At 38.5% G+C, this 21,797-nt stretch overlaps 5 protein-coding genes across 6 annotated transcripts in view; 1 reads left to right on the plus strand and 4 right to left on the minus strand.

The window, feature by feature from the left end:
* Positions 1-5,241, plus strand: part of LOC134813817 (cadherin EGF LAG seven-pass G-type receptor 2-like) — a 43,287-nt gene extending 38,046 nt beyond the window's left edge. The window contains exons 39-49 of the mRNA XM_063821697.1: positions 26-259; positions 480-600; positions 633-708; positions 901-1,014; positions 1,135-1,232; positions 1,503-1,859; positions 2,120-2,292; positions 2,397-2,569; positions 2,677-2,791; positions 3,096-3,236; positions 3,407-5,241. Coding sequence (XP_063677767.1) covers positions 26-259; positions 480-600; positions 633-708; positions 901-1,014; positions 1,135-1,232; positions 1,503-1,859; positions 2,120-2,292; positions 2,397-2,569; positions 2,677-2,791; positions 3,096-3,236; positions 3,407-4,124 — 2,320 coding nt within the window. The 3' untranslated portion in view covers positions 4,125-5,241. The remainder of the gene's footprint in view (positions 1-25; positions 260-479; positions 601-632; positions 709-900; positions 1,015-1,134; positions 1,233-1,502; positions 1,860-2,119; positions 2,293-2,396; positions 2,570-2,676; positions 2,792-3,095; positions 3,237-3,406) is intronic.
* Positions 1-21,797, minus strand: part of LOC134814234 (zinc transporter ZIP11-like) — a 94,160-nt gene that overhangs the window by 69,296 nt on the left and 3,067 nt on the right. The gene's annotated exons all lie outside the window — the stretch shown is intronic.
* The window catches only part of LOC134814235 (DNA-directed RNA polymerase II subunit RPB9-like), a 94,997-nt gene that overhangs the window by 65,868 nt on the left and 7,332 nt on the right, over positions 1-21,797 (minus strand). The gene's annotated exons all lie outside the window — the stretch shown is intronic.
* LOC134813936 (kinesin-like protein KIF11) lies at positions 5,348-11,786 on the minus strand. Of its 2 annotated transcripts, XR_010160069.1 has the most exons (4): positions 10,981-11,786; positions 10,729-10,830; positions 9,996-10,144; positions 9,598-9,795 (listed from the first exon to the last, which is right to left on the minus strand). XR_010160069.1 is itself a non-coding variant. In XM_063821876.1 (3 exons), the coding sequence occupies exons 1-2, from the start codon at positions 11,657-11,659 to the stop codon at positions 6,485-6,487; spliced, it is 765 nt and encodes a 254-aa protein (XP_063677946.1). In that variant the 5' UTR covers positions 11,660-11,786; the 3' UTR covers positions 5,348-6,053; positions 6,475-6,484. The 2 variants fall into 2 exon arrangements, 1 of the variants encoding a protein (XP_063677946.1); XM_063821876.1 differs by lacking the exons at positions 9,598-9,795; positions 9,996-10,144; positions 10,729-10,830 and adding exons at positions 5,348-6,053; positions 6,475-6,570.
* Positions 17,496-21,720, minus strand: LOC134813858 (uncharacterized). Its single transcript, XM_063821741.1, has 11 exons — positions 21,568-21,720; positions 21,150-21,360; positions 20,818-20,941; positions 20,554-20,627; positions 20,293-20,395; positions 19,956-20,043; positions 19,641-19,748; positions 19,249-19,357; positions 18,868-19,057; positions 18,549-18,694; positions 17,496-18,264 (listed from the first exon to the last, which is right to left on the minus strand). The coding sequence occupies exons 1-11, from the start codon at positions 21,688-21,690 to the stop codon at positions 18,137-18,139; spliced, it is 1,404 nt and encodes a 467-aa protein (XP_063677811.1). The 5' UTR covers positions 21,691-21,720; the 3' UTR covers positions 17,496-18,136.

The following is a 21,797-nucleotide window of genomic DNA, read 5'->3' on the forward strand; positions in this document are numbered from 1 at the left end:
TCAAATAAATACTCCCAAATTGCAGGTACCATTACTGTACCCCTGACACCTGCCTAAACGGGGGCAGCTGTGTAGAGGGGGTAGGAGGGTACAGATGTCAGTGTCCTGTCGGGTACCAGGGTCCAGAGTGCCAGCTGGTAGAGGTCGGGGTTTTGGAGGGCGGTCACGTGGCTGTCCCTTCTCCTTCTCTCAAATACAGCACTATTTCCTTTAAGATCAGGACCAGGTCCAGTGATGGTCTCCTCATGTACGCTGGGAGGTAAGTTTCTCTGTCAGGTTTTCTGAATTGCTGTTCGAATACTAACCATGCTGTTCCCGCTTGGGAATAGTAACAGAAACTCAAGGTAGACTGTAAACAAAGACAATTCCTGATGATATAATAAAGTAATAACAGCATGAATGCAATTTGAATATGAATTCTTTATAGATATTATTCCTAACTTCTTTCTACCTCAACTTGACCTCACTTCACGTTACAGGTACGGTGGAGGTAGAGACTATCTAATAGTGCAACTAGTAAACGAGAATATAGTTGTGAGATTCAGTGTAGGGAGTGACCAACAAGCTCGACTCGTCCTCAACAAAAGCGTCTCGACAGAAAATGGCACATAATTACTGTTAAGGTAAACAGTAAACAGGTAGCAGTACTTGTTGATGAGTGCCATGATAGAGTGAAATCTTCCTGTTCTGCTTCCGCAACTGTTTCAGGTTTTTTACTCTATTTCAAACTGTTTTACTCTAGCTTAAACTATTCTTATCTACACATTTTCGTAACTATTTTACTCTGTTTTCACTTATTTTACCAAGTCCAGCAATGATGAATGATGTCGCATTAACACTTATTTTCACCCTCCTCATGATTATCTTTCACATTTATTTCACTTTCACTTTCACTTTCAGGAGCGTATTATTCTCTAGACACGAACACCCCACTTTACCTGGGTGGAGTTGACTACAGTTACTCCTTCCTTCCTGCCTCTACCTACCATGGCTGTATCAAGGATCTCTACATTGGTAATCCTCTTCTTCACATATTATTTACACGTAATTAGGGTAATCGGAACTTAATTTAATGTCTAACTATCTTTATTCAAATTATTTTATATTAACATTTATTTGATGAAAATAAATCAGGGGACAAGCTGGTAGATTTCTCCAACACTGTACCCTCTTCACGTCACTATGTTGGTTGTATGGAACAAGATTGTAAAACTAGCTGCTCCGGACAGAAGGTTTGATGAAATTACATGCAAATTTAGATTGATAATCAAATATTGGTTATTTAGTTTTTAGACAAGATTTATCACAATTTATGGTTATTGGAAAGTTTTTTCGATTGGTAACTTGAAATCTGACTAAGCATGATCTAATGTGTAGCAATAAATTCATTGTCAATGTTAGACGACAAACCGTGAATGAGAAAGCCAGTTCAAATAACTACTTTACTTTTTTTAAACCTACAGCATCCAAAATGTCCAACTATTTTTAAATTTCCTGGGCAGGTCTGCACAATGCACGGCGGAGTTGTGACATGTCAATGTCCCTGGGGTAAAACCGGGGACTGTTCCGCCACCTCCCCCTCCATCACCCTCTCTGAAGGAATCCCCCTCACTCTCTCCCTCACTTCCAACCTCTTCCTCAACTCAGCAACCCTCATGATATCAATCCAGTTCCGGACCAGAATTCCGGATTGTTTACTCTACGTGTTCGGATCAGCCGGAGATGGTCAGGATTACCTGATTGTTGGATTGACGGAAGGACAGCCCACAGTTACACTTAACACAGGAACAACCACTCAGTTAACCATGTACGGAACTAAAGTTAATGATGGTGTGTGGCACACTGTGTTGTTTAATAAGGTTTGTGTTCTCTTTTTTCTGATCAAATACCTAAGTAGTATTAAGTAGATGCCGCGAGAGATTCACAAAGCTAACAATGAAATGTTATAGTAATACTATATAATATAAGATATTAAATAAGAAAATGTAACATATAGAATATACCTGGTATCTTGTTCTGCCTTGCAAGATCTCTCAGCAACATAATAAATAATAAGTAAACATATCATGTCCGCTTTACAACAAAACATAAATCATGATATCCTTACCAAACACCCCAGGTTCTGGACCAAATCCAGCTACAGTTAGACGAGCTACACTCTGCTGTTAACCGGACCAGGGACGGACACACTCAATTCCGGACCAGTTCCCGGACTGTTCTGAGTGTAGGTGGAGTGTCCGGCGGAGTCAGCGTTAAAGAGAGGGTCAGGTCCGGAGTTATTGGATGTGTCAGGTATGTCTGAATGGGAAATTTTGAAATTTCCTTCTAAATTCCTTTCAAAATTCCTTCTTTACAATTGTTATTATTAGATTAACTAATAAGCATCACTATATCAGGGACGTAAGAGTTGGTAATAGTGAGGTTGATATATTTGATCTGAGGGTAGGAGGGGACGTGAAGTTAGGCTGTGAAGTGCCGCCCACGTGCGTTCACTCCACGTGCCCGGCTACACACAGGTGCCAGGATATTTGGGGCGACTATCAGTGCGATTGTCCGGACGGATTTTCTGGTTAGTTATTTTAAAGTTCAAAATGTTATGCTGCAACATTTGAACAATGTGCATGTTGCCCCAACAACTAATATTGACGATGGAAATAATAACGATCTTCTTCCAAGGTCCAACTTGCGACTGTACTGCTGGCTACACTGGGAACCAATGTCAGTATGAAATTAACGAATGTGAACCTGACCCTTGCGTTCACTCCCTCTCTTGCACTGATAAGCTCAATGGGTTAGTTACTGATTAAATAGTTAGTAATTATGAAATAAAAAATCAATTATTTTTTAGCAAATTATTGAGTCAGTGGGTACTTGATCTAACCAGAGCCCTCGGCGGCAAAAGGAGTACATCGTATACTATTATACGATGTCTCTACTATTACTATTTACTATTATATTGATTTGAACAATACCGGCTTTATTGTTGATGGTTGGAAAGTTCCAAAATTTATGTTTAGTTGATTTTAACATAAACATTAGTCTAGTTTGGTAAACTTGAGAACTTCGAAGAAATATTTTAATTTAAGTTATCGTAGGTATTCTTGCGAGTGTAAGCCAGGCTACGCGGGCATGAACTGTGACGTAGATATAAACGAATGTGCGGACTTACCCTGCACAAACGATGGCACGTGTGTCGATCTCGTCAATGGATTCGAGTGTCGGTGTAATTCAATCAGGTACTGTAAACATCATGCGTTTATCTTTTTCCCTCCCTCCCTCCCTCCCTCCCTCCCTCCCTCCCTCCCTCCCTCCCTCCCTCCCTCCCTCCCTCCCTCCCTCCCTCCCTCCCTCCCTCCCTCCCTCTCTCCCTCCCTCCCTCCCTCACTATCTTGATTTTATCCCCCAGGTATACGGGAACAACATGTGAGATAGACAGGACACCCTGTAAAGACAATCCTTGTTTACACCAGGGAACTTGTACGGAGTACGGGGAAGGAAAGTTTGGTTGTACATGCACTTCTAGTTGGGGAGGCGATCTCTGTCAGCTCCCCAGATCATGTGACTTTGATCCGTGTGTCCACGGCAAGTGTAAAGGTCCAGCAAAGGGAGACTCGTACGTGAAGTGTGATTGTAATAAGATCTGGACCGGACCAACTTGTGAGGAGATAGATTGCAGCACGTGCAACAACGGGAATTGTTGGGACGGAGTTTGCACGTGCTACACCGGTTTCTCCGGGCCCACGTGCGAGGAAGAAGAACAGGAAATACGCTCAGTATCAGCTCCAATACAAACATGGGTCATCGTTCTGGTGGCTGTTCTTGGTGTCTTACTTTTCATTGTCATCCTCCTCATAGTCCTGTGCAGGAAGAAATGCTACCCGGAAACCAAATACCGGGAGATCCCACCTCAAGGGGGCGGGACCCCTCTACACCCCTACTATCAACAACCAGTACAATCCCCACACTTTTACCCAGACAAACTTCAGACTTATAACAATAACATGTTTCAATATAGACAATATCCGGGCCATGGTCCGGTTACACCGACCCCAGGAAATATGGTGCAGATGAGCGAACTATCCCAGTTATCAACAGCCACTTTAGATAACGAGATCAAGCTGTGATAAGATAAGATAAGATAAGATAAGATTAGAGAGATTATATTATTGAGCAAGTGCAGTGAGCGTTTAGGTAAGGTCTAAAAACGGCCTATATTCGTCCGAGGAGTGGCAGCAAAGTGCTGCATTTTCGGCCATGACAGCTATATCTATCGCATCTAAGAAATATTTCTTTACTAGCATTTTAATGATGATTATGATAAGAGCTAAATTTACTTGATATATATGTGGCTGAAGATAAATTGTTTATAAATTTAATGTAGTGTTTACCAAAAGATATATTAGTTGTATAAACAGTTTGACATTTGATAAAAATATATTATCTGAAGAATAAAGTATCTAGAAATGCGTGTAATTTCATTATTGAGGATATCCCGACAGTTTCTCACATAGAAGGTAATTTCAATTTGTCTAATTAAAAAATAATGATTCATCATGAACTTATGATTGAGTCAGCTTTGTGAAATTTCATTTTATTTGTAAACTGAATTCAATAAAATTTTAAAATTTTATTGAAAATTCCTTGATATGTATTTAGTCGGTATATTATCTTCAAGTGTGCTAAATAATGTGCAGTGTTATTAACCGCCGTATATTTGACTGGAGATTTATTTATTAGAGCTGCTTTTAATAGGTACTCATTATTCATGCAGATTTATAAAACTAGAGAATTTACTAGAAATTTTTAAGCGTTTGATACCCAAATGATTTTAACGGTAGTATGAAATGTGCTTTATTATTTTTATCTCACTTTTTTCAGAATGTTTTCTAAATAAAATTAGGGTCTTCGATGAGCATGCACACATTTTAATTTCAGTGACCACCCAGCTAGTGACCAATCGAATAAAAATCCCGTGCACGGTAAAGGATGTGATATAATATTTTTGCATTTTGCATGAATTTCAGACATAGGTTACTTTCACTTTCAGTTTGCAGTTTGGGTTCCCGTTACTTCTACACTAATCCTAAATCAAAGGCCACATTAAATATTGAATTTTTAGTTTAACTTTAAGTTTTATATTGTGTTTAACTTTTATTATTGATAAACGGATATCAGCTATCAGCTATGTGAAATAAGTTTATTCCGAAATTGCTTGAAATATTTATAAGAATACTTTGTACTAAACAAAACAATGTTCATTTTCTTTCGTTATTCTAAGAGTGGAGAAGCATACTGATTCCAGGGACCGGGAGTGTATCTATGATCTAAAAAAGTAAAAAGCATTAATGAATTCAGTCGAAATAAAAAGGTTGTATGATTTTACATCAATTTCAATGCAAGTTCATGAATCATTTGTAATTTTCAAATTTTAAAAATGATGAGCAATGACAAATGAGAACAATTTTATAAATCAGGCTTTCTTAATCTTATCGAAAGTATTGATGTAATTATTAATTATCAAAAAGAACAATATCGACCAAATTGGCAAGTTGAAAACTGAACGAACCATTTTCAATGACCTATAACATTTGAATATCTAAAAAATAATTAAAAGTTTGCACACTATGATTATATTTAATATAAGGATTAAGAATTACACCACACATTTGACATTGCACTACAATTGAACCGATTTTTCTTAGCAATCAGGTTTTATCAGCCATATCCTTACGTATACACTAGCGAAAATACACACTGATTTAATTTACGAAAAAGTATATATTTTTTTGAAATGGACCAGTTCGTCAAAAGTTTTTAAACGAAAAGTTACAAATTTAAATTAATGTATATTTAGTAAATATTAGTTTACCAATGCCTGAATCATTTAATAATTAAGATCCAAACTTTTTGTTCATTTTATAACTCCGGGAGGAGTAAACTTAAATGGCTAAGATAGCAGAGTTGAGTTCATTTACCCTATCAGCACAAGAATCTAGCGGTAGAACTGCTGTATGAATTGTTCCTCTGTCACTTTTACAGTTACCCCGCCATGTCTGAAAATGAGGAGTTTAGACATTTCATCGCTACTAATAGTAATATACTATTAATAAACAATGCTACGTTTGTTTGAATAAGTGATGGTGATTCAAACGTTCAAATGTTGTTCCAAATCCAGACTCAGAGTACGATTATTTCAATTTGTAACGAAAACCTCGTCACGAAATACGAATCATTTATATGTAAATCGCGTTAGGAGAATAGTGGCCGAATTCTAAACTCTTAGATCATAGTTAAAGTAAAGAATAACATACAAGTATAACTATATTTTGACATCTATACCTGCAACCTGTATTTTGTATAATACCATTAACAAACGATGATACCTTAGCGGTCGTTCAAAATCAAAAGTACGATTATTTGTGCATTGTAACGATAACCTTGTAATCGAGCAAGTATTTCAATATTTAGTTTTACCTGTATTTACTTAGCTGAGGCACTGATCTTCCCCATCGTGAAACATTTTAAAAAACTGGATTATTCCGTCAGTTATTCGGGTCCCTTCAAAGTATTCTGAAATGTTGGTTTGTTTGTTACCACAGTATAAAAACAGAAAAAAAAAAAAAAAAAAAAAAAAAAAAAAAAAAAAAAAAAAAAAAAAAAAAAAAAAAAAAAAAAAAAAAAAAAAAAAAAAAAAAAAAAAAAAAAAAAAAAAAAAAAAAAAAAAAAAAAAAAAAAAAAAAAAAAAAAAAAAAAAAAAAAAAAAAAAAAAAAAAAAAAAAAAAAAAAAAAAAAAAAAAAAAAAAAAAAAAAAAAAAAAAAAAAAAAAAAAAAAAAAAAAAAAAAAAAAAAAAAAAAAAAAAAAAAAAAAAAAAAAAAAAAAAAAAAAAAAAAAAAAAAAAAAAAAAAAAAAAAAAAAAAAAAAAAAAAAAAAAAAAAAAAAAAAAAAAAAAAAAAAAAAAAAAAAAAAAAAAAAAAAAAAAAAAAAAAAAAAAAAAAAAAAAAAAAAAAAAAAAAAAAAAAAAAAAAAAAAAAAAAAAAAAAAAAAAAAAAAAAAAAAAAAAAAAAAAAAAAAAAAAAAAAAAAAAAAAAAAAAAAAAAAAAAAAAAAAAAAAAAAAAAAAAAAAAAAAAAAAAAAAAAAAAAAAAAAAAAAAAAAAAAAAAAAAAAAAAAAAAAAAAAAAAAAAAAAAAAAAAAAAAAAAAAAAAAAAAAAAAAAAAAAAAAAAAAAAAAAAAAAAAAAAAAAAAAAAAAAAAAAAAAAAAAAAAAAAAAAAAAAAAAAAAAAAAAAAAAAAAAAAAAAAAAAAAAAAAAAAAAAAAAAAAAAAAAAAAAAAAAAAAAAAAAAAAAAAAAAAAAAAAAAAAAAAAAAAAAAAAAAAAAAAAAAAAAAAAAAAAAAAAAAAAAAAAAAAAAAAAAAAAAAAAAAAAAAAAAAAAAAAAAAAAAAAAAAAAAAAAAAAAAAAAAAAAAAAAAAAAAAAAAAAAAAAAAAAAAAAAAAAAAAAAAAAAAAAAAAAAAAAAAAAAAAAAAAAAAAAAAAAAAAAAAAAAAAAAAAAAAAAAAAAAAAAAAAAAAAAAAAAAAAAAAAAAAAAAAAAAAAAAAAAAAAAAAAAAAAAAAAAAAAAAAAAAAAAAAAAAAAAAAAAAAAAAAAAAAAAAAAAAAAAAAAAAAAAAAAAAAAAAAAAAAAAAAAAAAAAAAAAAAAAAAAAAAAAAAAAAAAAAACCCCCCCCCCCCCCCCCCCCCCCCCCCCCCCCCCCCCCCCCCCCCCCCCCCCCCCCCCCCCCCCCCCCCCCCCCCCCCCCCCCCCCCCCCCCCCCCCCCCCCCCCCCCCCCCCCCCCCCCCCCCCCCCCCCCCCCCCCCCCCCCCCCCCCCCCCCCCCCCCCCCCCCCCCCCCCCCCCCCCCCCCCCCCCCCCCCCCCCCCCCCCCCCCCCCCCCCCCCCCCCCCCCCCCCCCCCCCCCCCCCCCCCCCCCCCCCCCCCCCCCCCCCCCCCCCCCCCCCCCCCCCCCCCCCCCCCCCCCCCCCCCCCCCCCCCCCCCCCCCCCCCCCCCCCCCCCCCCCCCCCCCCCCCCCCCCCCCCCCCCCCCCCCCCCCCCCCCCCCCCCCCCCCCCCCCCCCCCCCCCCCCCCCCCCCCCCCCCCCCCCCCCCCCCCCCCCCCCCCCCCCCCCCCCCCCCCCCCCCCCCCCCCCCCCCCCCCCCCCCCCCCCCCCCCCCCCCCCCCCCCCCCCCCCCCCCCCCCCCCCCCCCCCCCCCCCCCCCCCCCCCCCCCCCCCCCCCCCCCCCCCCCCCCCCCCCCCCCCCCCCCCCCCCCCCCCCCCCCCCCCCCCCCCCCCCCCCCCCCCCCCCCCCCCCCCCCCCCCCCCCCCCCCCCCCCCCCCCCCCCCCCCCCCCCCCCCCCCCCCCCCCCCCCCCCCCCCCCCCCCCCCCCCCCCCCCCCCCCCCCCCCCCCCCCCCCCCCCCCCCCCCCCCCCCCCCCCCCCCCCCCCCCCCCCCCCCCCCCCCCCCCCCCCCCCCCCCCCCCCCCCCCCCCCCCCCCCTGAGCTGCACACATTTAAATTTCAGTGACCATCCAACTAGTGACCAATCGAATAAAAATCCCGTGCACGGTAATGGGTGCGATATAATTTTGTTTGTATTTTGCATGAATTTCAGACATAGGTTACGTTCACTTTCAGTTTGGGTTCCTGTTACTTCTACACTACTCCTAAATCAAAGGCCACATTAAATATTGAATTTTTAGTTTAACTTTAAGTTTTATATTGTGTTTAACTTTTATTATTGATAAACGGATATCAGCTATTAGCTATGTGAAATAAGTTTATTCCGAAATTGCTTGAAATATTTATAAGAATACTTTGTACTAAACAAAAAATACGTTCGTTTTCTTTTGTAATCCTAAGAAGATGGAGAAGCATACTGATTCCAGGGACCGGGAGCTAAAAAAGTAAAAAGCATAATTATAAATGAATTCAGTCAAAATAAAAAGGTTATATGATTTTACATCAATTTCAATGCCAGTAACTGGCATTGAAATTTATGTAAAATCAACAGCCAGTTCATGAATCATTTGTAATTTTCAAATTTTAAAAATGATGAGCAAGGACAAATGAGAACAATTTTATAAATCAGGCTTTCTAAATCTTATCGAAAGTATTGATGTAATTATCAAAAAGAACAATATCGACCAAAGTGGCAAGTTGAAAACTGAACGAACCATTTTCAATGACCTATAACATTTGAATACCTTACGAGACATATTTATATGGTACGAAATTTGGGGATTTTTGGAAAAAATGGGAAAAAATCCCCATATTTTCGTACTGAATTTCTGAAATTTCGTACTGAGTTACTGTATTTCTGAAAAAAATCCCCATATTTTCGCTCCCATAATTTCGATCCCCGCTAATTATGATCCACATAAATATGTTTTGTAAGGTATCTAAAAAATGATAAAAAAGTTTGCACAATATGATTATATTTAAAAGAAGGATTAAGAATTACACCCCACATTTGACATTGCATGATTGCACTACAATTGAACCGATTTTTCTTAACAATCAGGTTTTATCATTTCAGCCATATCCTTACGTATACACTGTCACTAGCGAAAATACACACTGATTTAATAGAACTTGTACGAAAAAGTATATATTTTTTTGAAATGGACCTGCTCGTCAAAAGTTTTTAAGCGAAAAGTTACAAATTTAAATTAATGTATATTCAGTAAATATTAGTTTACCAATACCAATGCCTGAATCATTTAATAATTAAGAGCCAAACTTTTTGTTCATTTTTTAACTCCGGGAGGAGTAAACTTTGACCATTGTTAATGATCTTAACGGGTGATACTCGTAAAATATCTGTTCCATACACTTACAGGACCGTCGACGAGTCCAACTCGGCGCGCGTCCTGGTAGGTTGTAAACCTACAATAATGATCTGGCCCGTCGCGAGAAGAAAGCGGCGCGCGCTACTTCGAAGAAATTTAGACGAGTAACATCCGTCAAGAGTAAACTTAAATAGCTGAGATAGCAGAGTTGAGTTCATTTACCCTATCAGCACAAGAATCTCGTACGTCATAAATTGCTAGCGGTAGAACTGCTGTATGAATTGTTCCTCTGTCACTCTTAAAGTTATCCCGCCATGTCTGAAAATGAGGAGTTTAGACATTTCATCGCTACTAATATACTATTACTATTAATAAACAATAATACGTTTGTTTGAATAAGTGATACTGATGGTGATTCAATAGTTCAAACGTTGTTCCAAATCCAGACTCAGAGTACCGTTAACAAACGATGATACCTTTGTTTGAATTAGCGATCGTTCAAAATCAAAAGTACGATTATTTGTACATTGTATTTGTAACGATAACATTAACCTTGGCCTTGTAATCGAGCAAGTATTTCAATATACTAGCAGGAACCCATATAACCCTAAAATGGTGTCAAGACTCAAGAGACTAAAATAATTATTACCTATTTAATTCGCGTTTTTGACACCACTTGGCGATCCAAATTTTGGGCACTGAAATTCCTATTCCTTGGCCTATTTTTTATTTTTTCATGCTGATTTGGAGGCCATTAAAGCATTTGACCCAGTTAAAAAAGTTTTAGTTTTATATCTTTTACGGTTTTTGCGGAATGTCGTGTTAAAGTTGATGCCGTGGTGTCAGTAAAATGGCACGGATATATACACATATATCGTCTCGCTTTTTATATAGTAAGATACCTGTATTTACTTAGCTCAAGCTGAGGCACTGATCATCCCCATCGTGAAACATTTTCAAAAACTGGATTATTCCTTCAGTTATTCGGGTCCCTTCGAAGTATTCTGAAATGTTGGTTTGTTTGTTACCACAGTAACATACGAGTATAATAAATTTAGTGCATGTGAGGTATGTCTAAACAGACAAACTATACATGTATATGTAAATAATAGGTCTCTATGATGAATAATATATAAATATCTGAATTAAATTACCAAGTTTCTCAATGCTCTTGGTTAGAACTTCAAGTTTGTGGGAAGTTATGACTGCACCAAAGAACTCTGTTGAATAAAGGAGATCCCAGTAGCTGCTAATGGTCGTGTTGAGTGGACAATCCTTCGCCTTTTCAAGTAAATCTTTGACCTGTTTGAGCTCTACTTGAGTCTGGTTCAAAGCTGTATTAGTGATGTTGAGTTCCTGGGTCACCGTGTCCAGCTCTTTGATTGTCGTCTCCTTCTCTGTCTCGGTGGCATTCAGTTGCTGTGATTTGTTCTCTAAACCTCTTCGGTATGTTTCCTTATCTTCTTTGGTTTGAGCGAGCTCCCCCAGTGTCTCATTTAGTTGCTGTGATTTGCTCTCCAGTTCAGAATTACAGGTACTTGTTTCTTCCTTGCTCTGCTCTAGTTCTGTGAGTGTCTCATTTAACTTCTCTTCTGTTTGTTGCAGTTTGACCTGCAGATGCACGATCTTGCACCTAGTGTCAATCTCTGTGATGTTACCAGTCCTTGTTTTTAGGAGAACGTCTTCCCACTTCATAACTCTTACTTCACCGTGTGTCTCCTCAACTCCAGAACACATGTCCCTTGCCATTTCCTTGATCTCTTCATTACTCAACTTCTTACTGAACATATTTAGATTAAACATTTCTCCATTAAACATATTGTTGGTATCCATTCCTGTACCTAGCCTTTGTTGCTCGTTACCCAGCACGAGGTACCCTCCTTGCCCCAGAGTCCTCCCTGCAGGTGTAGCCTTGCTGTCAACTGGTGCACCATTAATGTAAACGGTCCTTGTTTGGCTGGTTGCGTCCCAACCTAAACAATTATGAAACCACGTACCGTGGTTCACGGTATATAGACTTTCTAGATCAGAGTTGTCTCCGAATATCCTGGTGCGTTCACCCATATCTGTTATCTCAATCTCGTAGGCTTGATCACTCACAGCGTATGAGAACCAGGTTGGCTCGACGCTACCACTAGTTCGAAGTTTCCGGATCCACGCACACGTCGTAAACCCGGTCTCAAATGGCTGCATGTTAGGCTGGTACAGTATGTAATCCTTATCCGTCTGTCCGAACTTGAGAGCATTGAAACGGTCCCCACTAGTAGCGTGCAGTAGTAGAGTGAGTAGTGTCAGAAGTAGGGCTTCTTTCATCTTGGTGCTGTTATTAGCTATCAAACTTAAAGTGGTACATTATTATTATGTGGCTACTTATATTGTAGTGTAAGTTGTAACGGTTGAAACTAGAGTTTAAGTTATAAACATGATCGATGATATATATTAAACTAAAAGAGAATAGCGAAAATTGTACTACTCTAAGATTATAAATTATGTTTCATTTAGAATGTACTGCAATTTATACTACTGGCACTGCTCATGATTCGCTTGCTTTGTCGCAAATCAACCGAACAATTCATGAAGGAAAAGAAAATGGAACACCGGGAAAATGCTATCGATGTTCGAAAATATGACTTTACTGATCTGAGATCAGCATTATATTATCACGAGATCACCTAATCACGTGACTGTCTTATCTGTTAATCTCGTGATAATGCAACATTTGTAGGGGAAGTTGGAACTAGGCACTAACGAGGGCTCTAGTTGAGTTGCTGACTGTCTGTACTACTTCCCTGTAAGACATTATCCGGATTCTTGTCGGCATATACTCTGCATATAACTGTTATATTTTCTAAGATAACAGTAAGATAAGGGTGGCATGCTGTCTTCAATAGAAACCTATCTATATGAAGCCTTGATTAGATACAATACTGTAACATATATTAGCAGTTAACATCTGCCAGCTTGATGAAACCCCTGACCTTCTTGTTGAAATCATGCATGTAGTCGATATTGTTGCTGAAACCATGTATCTCCTATCTTAGTTAAAGGACTGTTTGTTCAGGTGAGCTGGTGGTGATAGGAGGACTAGACTACAAGGTGAATCCTGAATACATGCTGCAGATAAGCATTACTGATAGAGCACCGCCCTATCACGAGACCTCAGCTAAGGTTTGTTAACTTATTTATGTTAAATTTATTAATAATTAATTAAATATTGATATTTCTCTTGTTCTCTCCAGTGTTTTATGAAGAGACTTACAGTTACAGCATGGATATTCAATCATATAAACACCGTCCTTAACATCCCTCCCTCCCTCCCTCCCTCCCTCCCTCCCTCCCTCCCTCCCTCCCCTCCCTCCCTCCCTCCCTCCCTCCCTCCCTCCCTCCCTCCCTCCCTCCCTCCCTCCCTCCCTCTCTCCCTCCCTCCCTCCCTCCCTCCCTCCCTCCCTCCCTCCCTCCCTCTCTTACATGGGGGCCTCAGGCTTTCTCTGTTCATAAACAGATTGAATGTTGAAGCTGCGGCGGAATGTCAGACTGAGCCATGAGCGCCGCCCAGTAATCTCTCCCTCCTTCCCTCCAGCTCCCTCACTCCTTCGTTCCCTCCCTCCCTTTATCAAACTCATAGGTATTCAGGAATATCATGTGGAACCTAAACCTTCGTCAAAGTTTCCTTCTCGTACCGGTTCCTCCGGACCCACGTGAGAGGAAGAAAAACAAGAAATACGCTAAGAATCAGCTCCAATACAAACATGGGTCATCGTTTTGGTGGCTGTTCTTGGTGTCCTGCTCAATTCCCGCATTTCGTTTTTTTCACTATCATATACAAATTATAATCAATAATGATATATTGAAACTAGATATTCTTAAAGGTAAACCTTTCACGACCAACTATTAAATTACTATTCGCTGCATGTGGCATGAAACCACTACCAGCATGGCAGACACTGCTCGTCTGCTCAGTGCACCCCGCCCGACCTCAATTTAAATATTGTTTAATCCTTATCACACATCAAACATTTACAGTTTAAGCACTGAAATTTGGGGGTCTCAATACACAATTAAACATTTAGAGCTCTCAATATTTAAATCTCAAAAGTTACCTCTCAACATTCAATAACTTTCAAAATTTAACTGTACTGTTTGTGTTTTCAAATGAGCTTCTAGTCTAGTCTTTTGTTTGTGATTGGTGATATTAGAAATGATAGCAATAAAGTTTCATAAGAAAATATTTATTGTAATGATATAATGACATTCAGCCTAATCATCACTATCTGACCGTTGTGCAGCGATCAATCTTACCGTTTTCCGTAATATATATTATGTAGTATGTATTTATTGTGATACCTTAATGTTCAAATGAAATATAATTATTGATATTTGTTTGGCTAAGTTTTAAAATAAATATTTCAGTTCCCAAGACCCAATCCCTATATTGCTTGTTCATTGTTGTGCTCATAAGCCTGACAATAGATGTAAATATTTGTAAATCATATTCATAACTTTAAGTTTTCCATTCATGAAATTATACTTAAATTGACTCAACGATCAGTTTTTATTTTACTAATCCATTAGGTTACATATCGAACGTTTAGCGAAGATCAGAGATAATATGGCCATGGGAAGCCAGGTATTAGGCGTCCTACTCCTAGTCCTAATGGTTTCGGTTGAGGGTATTGAATTATCCGTGGGATTGCGAGTGTTGGTAAAGAGCGTGCCACAAGAATCACAATTTTTCCTATTCGCACCCGATACATTTACAATGCTTGATGATGATCAACAAGAACCTGAGCCAATACCTGAACCGGAACCTGAACCAGTACTTGAACCAAAACCTGAACCAAAACCTGAGCCAAAACCAGAACCAGTACTTGAAGCAAAACCTGAACCTAAACCTGAGCCAAAACCAGAACCAGTACTTGAATCAAAACCTGAACCAAAACCTGACCCAAAACCTGAACCAAAACCTGAGCCAAACCAGAACCAGGACTTGAAGCAAAACCTGAACCTAAACCTGAGCCAAAACCTGAACCTAAACCTGAGCCAAAACCAGAACCAGTACTTGAAGCGAAACCTGAACCTAAACCTGAGCCAAAACCTGAACCAAAACCTGAGCCAAAACCAGAACCAGTACTTGAAGCAAAACCTGAACCAAAACCTGAACCAAAACCTGAGCCAGAACCACTCCCTGAACCAATACCTGAACCAGTACTTGAAGCAAAACCTGAACCTAAACCTGAACCAGTACCACTACCTGAACCAGTACCACTACCTGAACCAGTACTTGAACCAAAACCGGAACCAAAACCTGAACCAAATCCTGAGCCAGAACCACTACCTGAACCAGTACTTGAACCAAAACCGGAACCAAAACCTGAACCAAATCCTGAACCAGTACCACTACCTGAACCAGTACTTGAACCAAAACCTGAACTTAAACCGGAACCAAAACCTGAACCAAAACCTGAGCCAGATCCTGAACCAGTACTTGAAGCAAAACCTGAACCTGAACCAGAGCCAAAACTGACTCAGTCTGAGCTACTTATAACAAAGTGTGCACATCAAGAGACAATGTTTAGTGGACCTAGCATGTTCAATAAAATATACGAAAGAATTGGCGCCTGTGCTGATGACTGTCTCAGAACGAAAGACTGCAAGTCAATTGCGTACATAACGTCTAGCGGAACTTGCTACTTTAAGTCTAAATCTGGGGGAGCTAAGGGTCCTACAGTAAATGCTCGTTACATGAGTATTAATATGGAGTGTGACAGGGAACCGGTTAATTTGAGTTGCAAAAGAGAGGGCTTCAACTTTCCTGGAGCCGCCCTTTCGAGTTTGGTTGCGAAAGACATGGAAGAGTGCACAATTTTCTGTCGAGACACAGAAGATTGCAAAGCTTTTTCGTTCAGAGAAAGCAATAACATGTGCTATCTTAAATCAAAGTGTGGTGGTACGAATGGACCTACAGTATCGGCCGCATACAACAGCATGAACATGAAATGTGATAACAGTCCAGTCTCCAATTTGGGTTGTTTGAGAGAAGGATTCAACTTTGCTGGAGCTGCTTTAAGAAGTCTCAAAGTGGCGGATGAAGAAGAATGTGTAAAGCATTGTAGAGACACTGAAGAATGTGTAGGCTTCGCTTTCGGGGTAAAGAATCGGCAATGCTACCTCAAATCAAAGCGTGGTGGTAAGAATGGACCTACAGTATCGGCTGCATACAACAGCATGAACATGAAATGTGATAACAGTCCAATCACCAATTTGGGTTGTTTGAGAGAAGGATTCAACTTTGCTGGAGCTGCTTTAAGAAATCTCAAGTGGCGGATGAAGAAGAATGTGTAAAGCATTGTAGAGACACTGAAGAATGTGTAGGCTTCGCTTTCAGAGTAAAAAATCGGCAATGCTACCTCAAATCAAAGCGTGGTGGCGCAAATGGACCTACAGTATCGGCCGGATACAATAGTATGAACATGGAGTGTGATAACAGTCCAATCACCAATTTGGGTTGTTTGAGAGAAGGATTCAACTTTGCTGGAGCTGCTTTAAGAAGTCTCAAAGTGGCGGATGAAGAAGAATGTGTAAAGCATTGTAGAGACACTGAAGAATGTGTAGGCTTCGCTTTCGGGGTAAAGAATCGGCAATGCTACCTCAAATCAAAGCGTGGTGGTACGAATGGACCTACAGTATCGGCCGCATACAACAGCATGAACATGAAATGTGATAACAGTCCCATCACCAATTTGGGCTGTTTGAGAGAAGGATTCAACTTTGCTGGAGCTGCTTTAAGAAGTCTCAAAGTGGCGGATGAGGAAGAATGTGTAAGGCATTGTAGAGACACTGAAGAATGTGTAGGCTTCGCTTTCAAGGTGAACAATCGGCAATGCTACCTCAAATCAAAGCGTGGTGGTACGAATGGACCTACAGTATCGGCCGCATACAACAGCATGAACATGAAATGTGATAACAGTCCAATCACCAATTTGGGCTGTTTAAGAGAAGGATTCAACTTTGCTGGAGCTGCTTTAAGAAGTCTCAAAGTGGCGGATGAAGAAGAATGTGTAAGGCATTGTAGAGACACTGAAGAATGTGTAGGCTTCGCTTTCAAGGTGAACAATCGGCAATGCTACCTCAAATCAAAGCGTGGTGGTACGAATGGACCTACAGTATCGGCCGCATACAACAGCATGAACATGAAATGTGATAACAGTCCAATCACCAATTTGGGTTGTTTGAGAGAAGGATTCAACTTTGCTGGAGCTGCTTTAAGAAATCTCAAAGTGGCGGATGAAGAAGAATGTGTAAAGCATTGTAGAGACACTGAAGAATGTGTAGGCTTCGCTTTCAGAGTAACAAATCGGCAATGCTACCTCAAATCAAAGCGTGGTGGTGCAAATGGACCTACAGTATCGGCCGCATACAATAGTATGAACATGGAGTGTGATAACACCAAAGTTGACCTGAACTCTGCTAAAGATGAAACCGACTTCCCAGGAAAACAAATTAGGAGTCTTGTTCTTGATGATATGGAGACTTGCTTCAGAATGTGCAGGGACACACAAGATTGTCTCTCGTTGACTTATCTGAATGACCGAAAGACGTGTTCCCTCAAGAAAAAGACATTTGAATGGTGGGAAGAAAAAGCAAAAGAGAACGCTCGGAGCGTCAACTTGAATGTTATTGAAATTTCAAATTAGAACTTGGATTCGATTACATAGATTTTGAGATTTCAGATGGTTGAAACGGACAGAATCAAAATGAATAAGGATTGATATTGCATTAGATTGTTTAATTTTACACTTATAACATAAATATTATACAGTACATGTATGATTTACAAAATAAGTTAAATTTCCATACTACGGTATGGTATTTAAGAGATTTAAGAGATAATTTAAGAGATTTATCTTTTATCTTTTATTTATTTTTAGTTTATACTTAATAAACTAAAAATCTTCAATATCTTTATTAATTATATCTATGCATGTAATGTTAGATTATTAGATATCGCGTTTTACTTCTTCAATTACAAAATAAATTAAATTTATATAACATGAAAAAGCGGCTTGACAGTGAGTATCGTGGTGTTTTGGTTGATGGTCCTCACAAATATGATATAAATATTAAATAGTTGGAAAACTCTATAGTTCATGAACAATAAACTAACCCTAAGAAATTTTCCCGCCACTTAAGATTAAAGCCCAATCTAAGACAGGGACTAGGGAGCTATAATACAAAGCAATTAATCAATTATCGAAATACCCAATTAGAAACGAACTATATTACCTTAAAAATGGTAACTGAAATGATTAGTTAATTAGCAGTCTGAGGAAGTCTATCGACCATGTCAGTCATTACACCGAACACCCTTGTTACATAGTCCCTGGCGAACTGGTCTGTGGACAGATTGTTGAGGTAGTCCAGATTGTACATTAGCTTACCTGAAAATTATTACGATAATAATTGATTATAAGATAACTTGCTCGGTGGATCGATCAGCCCCCAGGCCAAAGGTATAGTAAAACCCCGATTTGCCGCGGCCATTTCCTTCCCCCAAATTCCGCTGTAAATGGGGGTTTTACTGTATCAAGTTTTTACTGTAACTCTCTGGTATCTTTACCTATGGCTTCAGTCATAATAGTGGACTATTGAATTGTGATAAGTTATGATAAATTACGATTGATTTAAATTAAAACTACCTTCATAAGCAAAAATGAGATTTTACCTCTGAAAAGTTGTAAGTTGTGGTTGAAGGGAGCCTCTCTGTAAGGAAATATGTTTGAAGATCTCAGAATCTTAGTTGCAATGATGTCACCACGTGATCCAGTGCTCATGTTCTCTATGTTACCAAGGTTACTCACGCAAAAATATCTGAGGTGGAAAAAGCTTATAATTTATGGATAATGTATTTTGGTTCTTCATCTGAATTTGTTTTGTTATAGTATGTTAATCTTTCAGGCGCGATTAAAGATCAGTTTCCGATCGGTATTTAAAACGATTCAAACGAAAGTATACATATTTTGAGAACTAAACCAACTTCATACCTCAAGACACTGTTATTCTTGGACGCCAGATCTGCAAACTTCTTAACATCGATCTTACTGAGGAACCGGTTGTATTGAAGGGGCTTCTTTTCCTCTAACTGAGTGTTTATCATATCTTTTATCTCTCTCGCTATCTCCCAGAAGTTATTTTTAGACTCCTCTGACACTCTTATCTCGCAATCGATATAACCTGTGATCGTAAAGAATTTTACAAAAGCAAGGGAATTTAAAGTTCACAATTATGATAAGAATGTGAAACATCATCATCCTTAATCAGAGTCGTACGGAAATAATTATAGTTCAACAGTTAAAGAACAAAAACAGAAATGCCAGAGGCGGAAACTCATATTATATTTGTCAGCCAAGAAATGAAAATGAAACCTAGGAAGCAGCCGAAGATGTTGGTTGTTCTGTTGTTGCAGTACCGTCGACAGTTGGGCAGCACCGAGAATGTGATGTCCACCGACGAGGTGTCAATGAATGGAACTATCTGAGAGAGGTGTTTAGAAGATTTTAAACGCAAGGAAATATTTTATACGTTCACTTTTAGTAACACAAGTACGGTTAATTAAGACTTTACTATTTTTACTTTCGGACAATATCAAGAGCTCAATTCCAGATTCTTTTGTTTATTAAATATCCTGGTATCATACTTGAATAATGAACAGTTAAGTGGACTGGTAAGTGGACAGGTAAGTACAGACAGTGGACATGCACGACTGATGGACAGTGGACATGCACGACTGATGGCACAATAAAGGCTGATTTCATACCTGTTGTATCCAAGATTCTGTGGTTATCAGTTCGTACATCGCTATCGCTGAGGCGGTGCAGAACACGCTCTCTAACGAAACTCCTTGTTTTACACAGTGTTTGAATAGCTTAAGATAAAAGTTATAAGTTATTAGATTACTTAGTAATTTTATAGTTACAAGGTAGATAACATGGATGGAAATGCTAAAACTTTGCTCGTAAAATGAAACGATCTGAAATAGCCTTGTTTCATAATTCAATTTCGGATACGTTTCTGAAAAAGTCAATTTAGACAAGATAATCATTCTGGTTTCAAAATTCAACTTGATGTAAACCTTTTTAGTGAGTTCGTCGCTGAGTTCCAGTGGACAGGTCCTCAACGTGGGTAGGACATCAAGAAGAGGCGGATATACACTGAAATACCTGCAGAGACATGGTTACACTTTGATTGTGTGGCCAATTACAAACCAATTACTGGGCCGCGCTCAGCCTGTGACATGTCATTCCACCATATCTTCAATCTTCAATCTTGTGTTTATCAATATATAATACAGAAGCCTGAGGTCCCTAGGTAACAAACCAGTGGAGGAATTTCTAGGAACCTAATCTAAACTGCTCTAGGCTAAATTAAGAGATCAAGATACTTGAACACAGCTAAATCTGACGACTGACCTGTTCTTGAACACAATGCTACCACGCCACGTGTAAGAAAGTCCTGGAATTATATCCCCAATTTGAGTGGAAATGTCGCTCCTTTTTATCAACTTCTCGAAAGCTGCAATTTTAAATAATTTAAGTCGGTCATTATATTTATTAAATTATCGCATCAGCTGAACAGATTTTAAATATTTGAATAATCAGTGAAGTAGATAGCTGGCTGGTTGATTTTATAATCAGCTAACGATTCAAATTATTTGTACATAACAAACTTACCGGGTAAGATAGCATATTCGTAGCTGTCAGATATTGGGTTTTCTTTGATCAGATCTCTGAGTGATTTTAAGAACCTGCAGATGTTAAATGTATTGTGTTGATGGGATCAAAATATTGATGTCACAATAATAAACTTATTCACCCTCAGTCAGGTCTATTAAATTTAAATGAGCAGCAATAAGTTAAATCAACCAAATACCAAAGTCAATGAATTTTATCACTTTTGGGGGTACTTTAGGGTTATTAAACTCTAGAATGACTTACTTGTCACAGAGTATCAACATGCTCATGTTATCCGTTATGGCATGATGGAATCCGAACATCACCACGTTTTTATGAGTGTTCCCGAGAGGAGGCAGGGTCACTAGCTTGCAACACCACAGTGGCCCTGAAATACACCGAGAATGAAGTTAGTTCATCCATCCGTATATATTTCTACCGAAATAATGCTGCGTTTCAATTTCTCTCAAACAAATTTCTGTTAAATGAGACGAAAAAGTTGTCAACATTATGAAACAATAACGGTAATGTAAGTTAGATAGCAATTTAATTGTGACAGTTTATAACACTGGCAAGCATTTCTGTATATTGGTTACCATTTTCGACGTTGAAGTTGTACTTGAAAAGATCATGATAGATCGGGCTCCAGTCTCCCGCACGAACACAGCTGAAATCAATAACAATCTCGGGCATCTTGCTAAACACAAGCTCCTTCCATTCATTCTGTCTGATACATAGTTGGAGGTGTGGTATGGTGGTTTGGATGAACTCTAGTGCTCGGTGCACTTTCTCTATTGATAAGGGTTCCTGGGATATGGAGATTTCTATTTCATATTTCTAAAGACTAATATCAGGGGAATGTAGTAAAAATTCAGGAGGATTGATGCTCTCATTGAATGAATAAAACTGAAGACATCACCATCTTCGTTATCGACTGAACAGTAAACAAGGAGTTCTAGGTGGGATGAAACCTCCCTACGGACTAAAAATAGAAATAATATTATAGAAACCCACGTCAGTATCGACCCAGATGGCACATCCTATCGTCCCAAAGTTGTGGGTATAAAGCTCACTGAGGTAAGTCTCCAGGGGCCCCAGGGCCCTGAATATCGGGACTACTGATAGTGATTCTGACATGAGAGCCGGGAGGGTAGTTTCACATGCTGCTGATCTTTGAGAAAGATCCGGTTTATTGTGATTTGTGACGAATTTGTTACGGAACTAGGTTTTCATGACAGTCTCAC

The sequence above is a fragment of the Bolinopsis microptera genome, chromosome 4 (genome assembly GCF_026151205.1).
Source record: "Bolinopsis microptera isolate Bmic1 chromosome 4, MBARI_Bmic_1.0, whole genome shotgun sequence".
Classification (NCBI taxonomy): domain Eukaryota; kingdom Metazoa; phylum Ctenophora; class Tentaculata; order Lobata; family Bolinopsidae; genus Bolinopsis; species Bolinopsis microptera.

Bases quoted from the DNA above. Each gene is read 5' to 3' on its own strand.
- LOC134813858 (XM_063821741.1), bottom strand. From the start codon at position 21,690: ATGTCAGAATCACTATCAGTAGTCCCGATATTCAGGGCCCTGGGGCCC. The intron at 21,361-21,567 runs GTGGGTTTCTAT...TCCATATCCCAG, and splicing joins CCATCTGGGTCGATACTGAC to GAACCCTTATCAATAGAGAA. The intron at 19,358-19,640 runs GTATGAAATCAG...CACCTCTCTCAG, and splicing joins CAGAATCTTGGATACAACAG to ATAGTTCCATTCATTGACAC.
- LOC134813936 (XM_063821876.1), bottom strand. From the start codon at position 11,659: ATGGATACCAACAATATGTTTAATGGAGAAATGTTTAATCTAAATATG. The intron at 6,571-10,980 runs GTAATTTAATTC...CCAACATTTCAG, and splicing joins CAAGAGCATTGAGAAACTTG to AATACTTTGAAGGGACCCGA.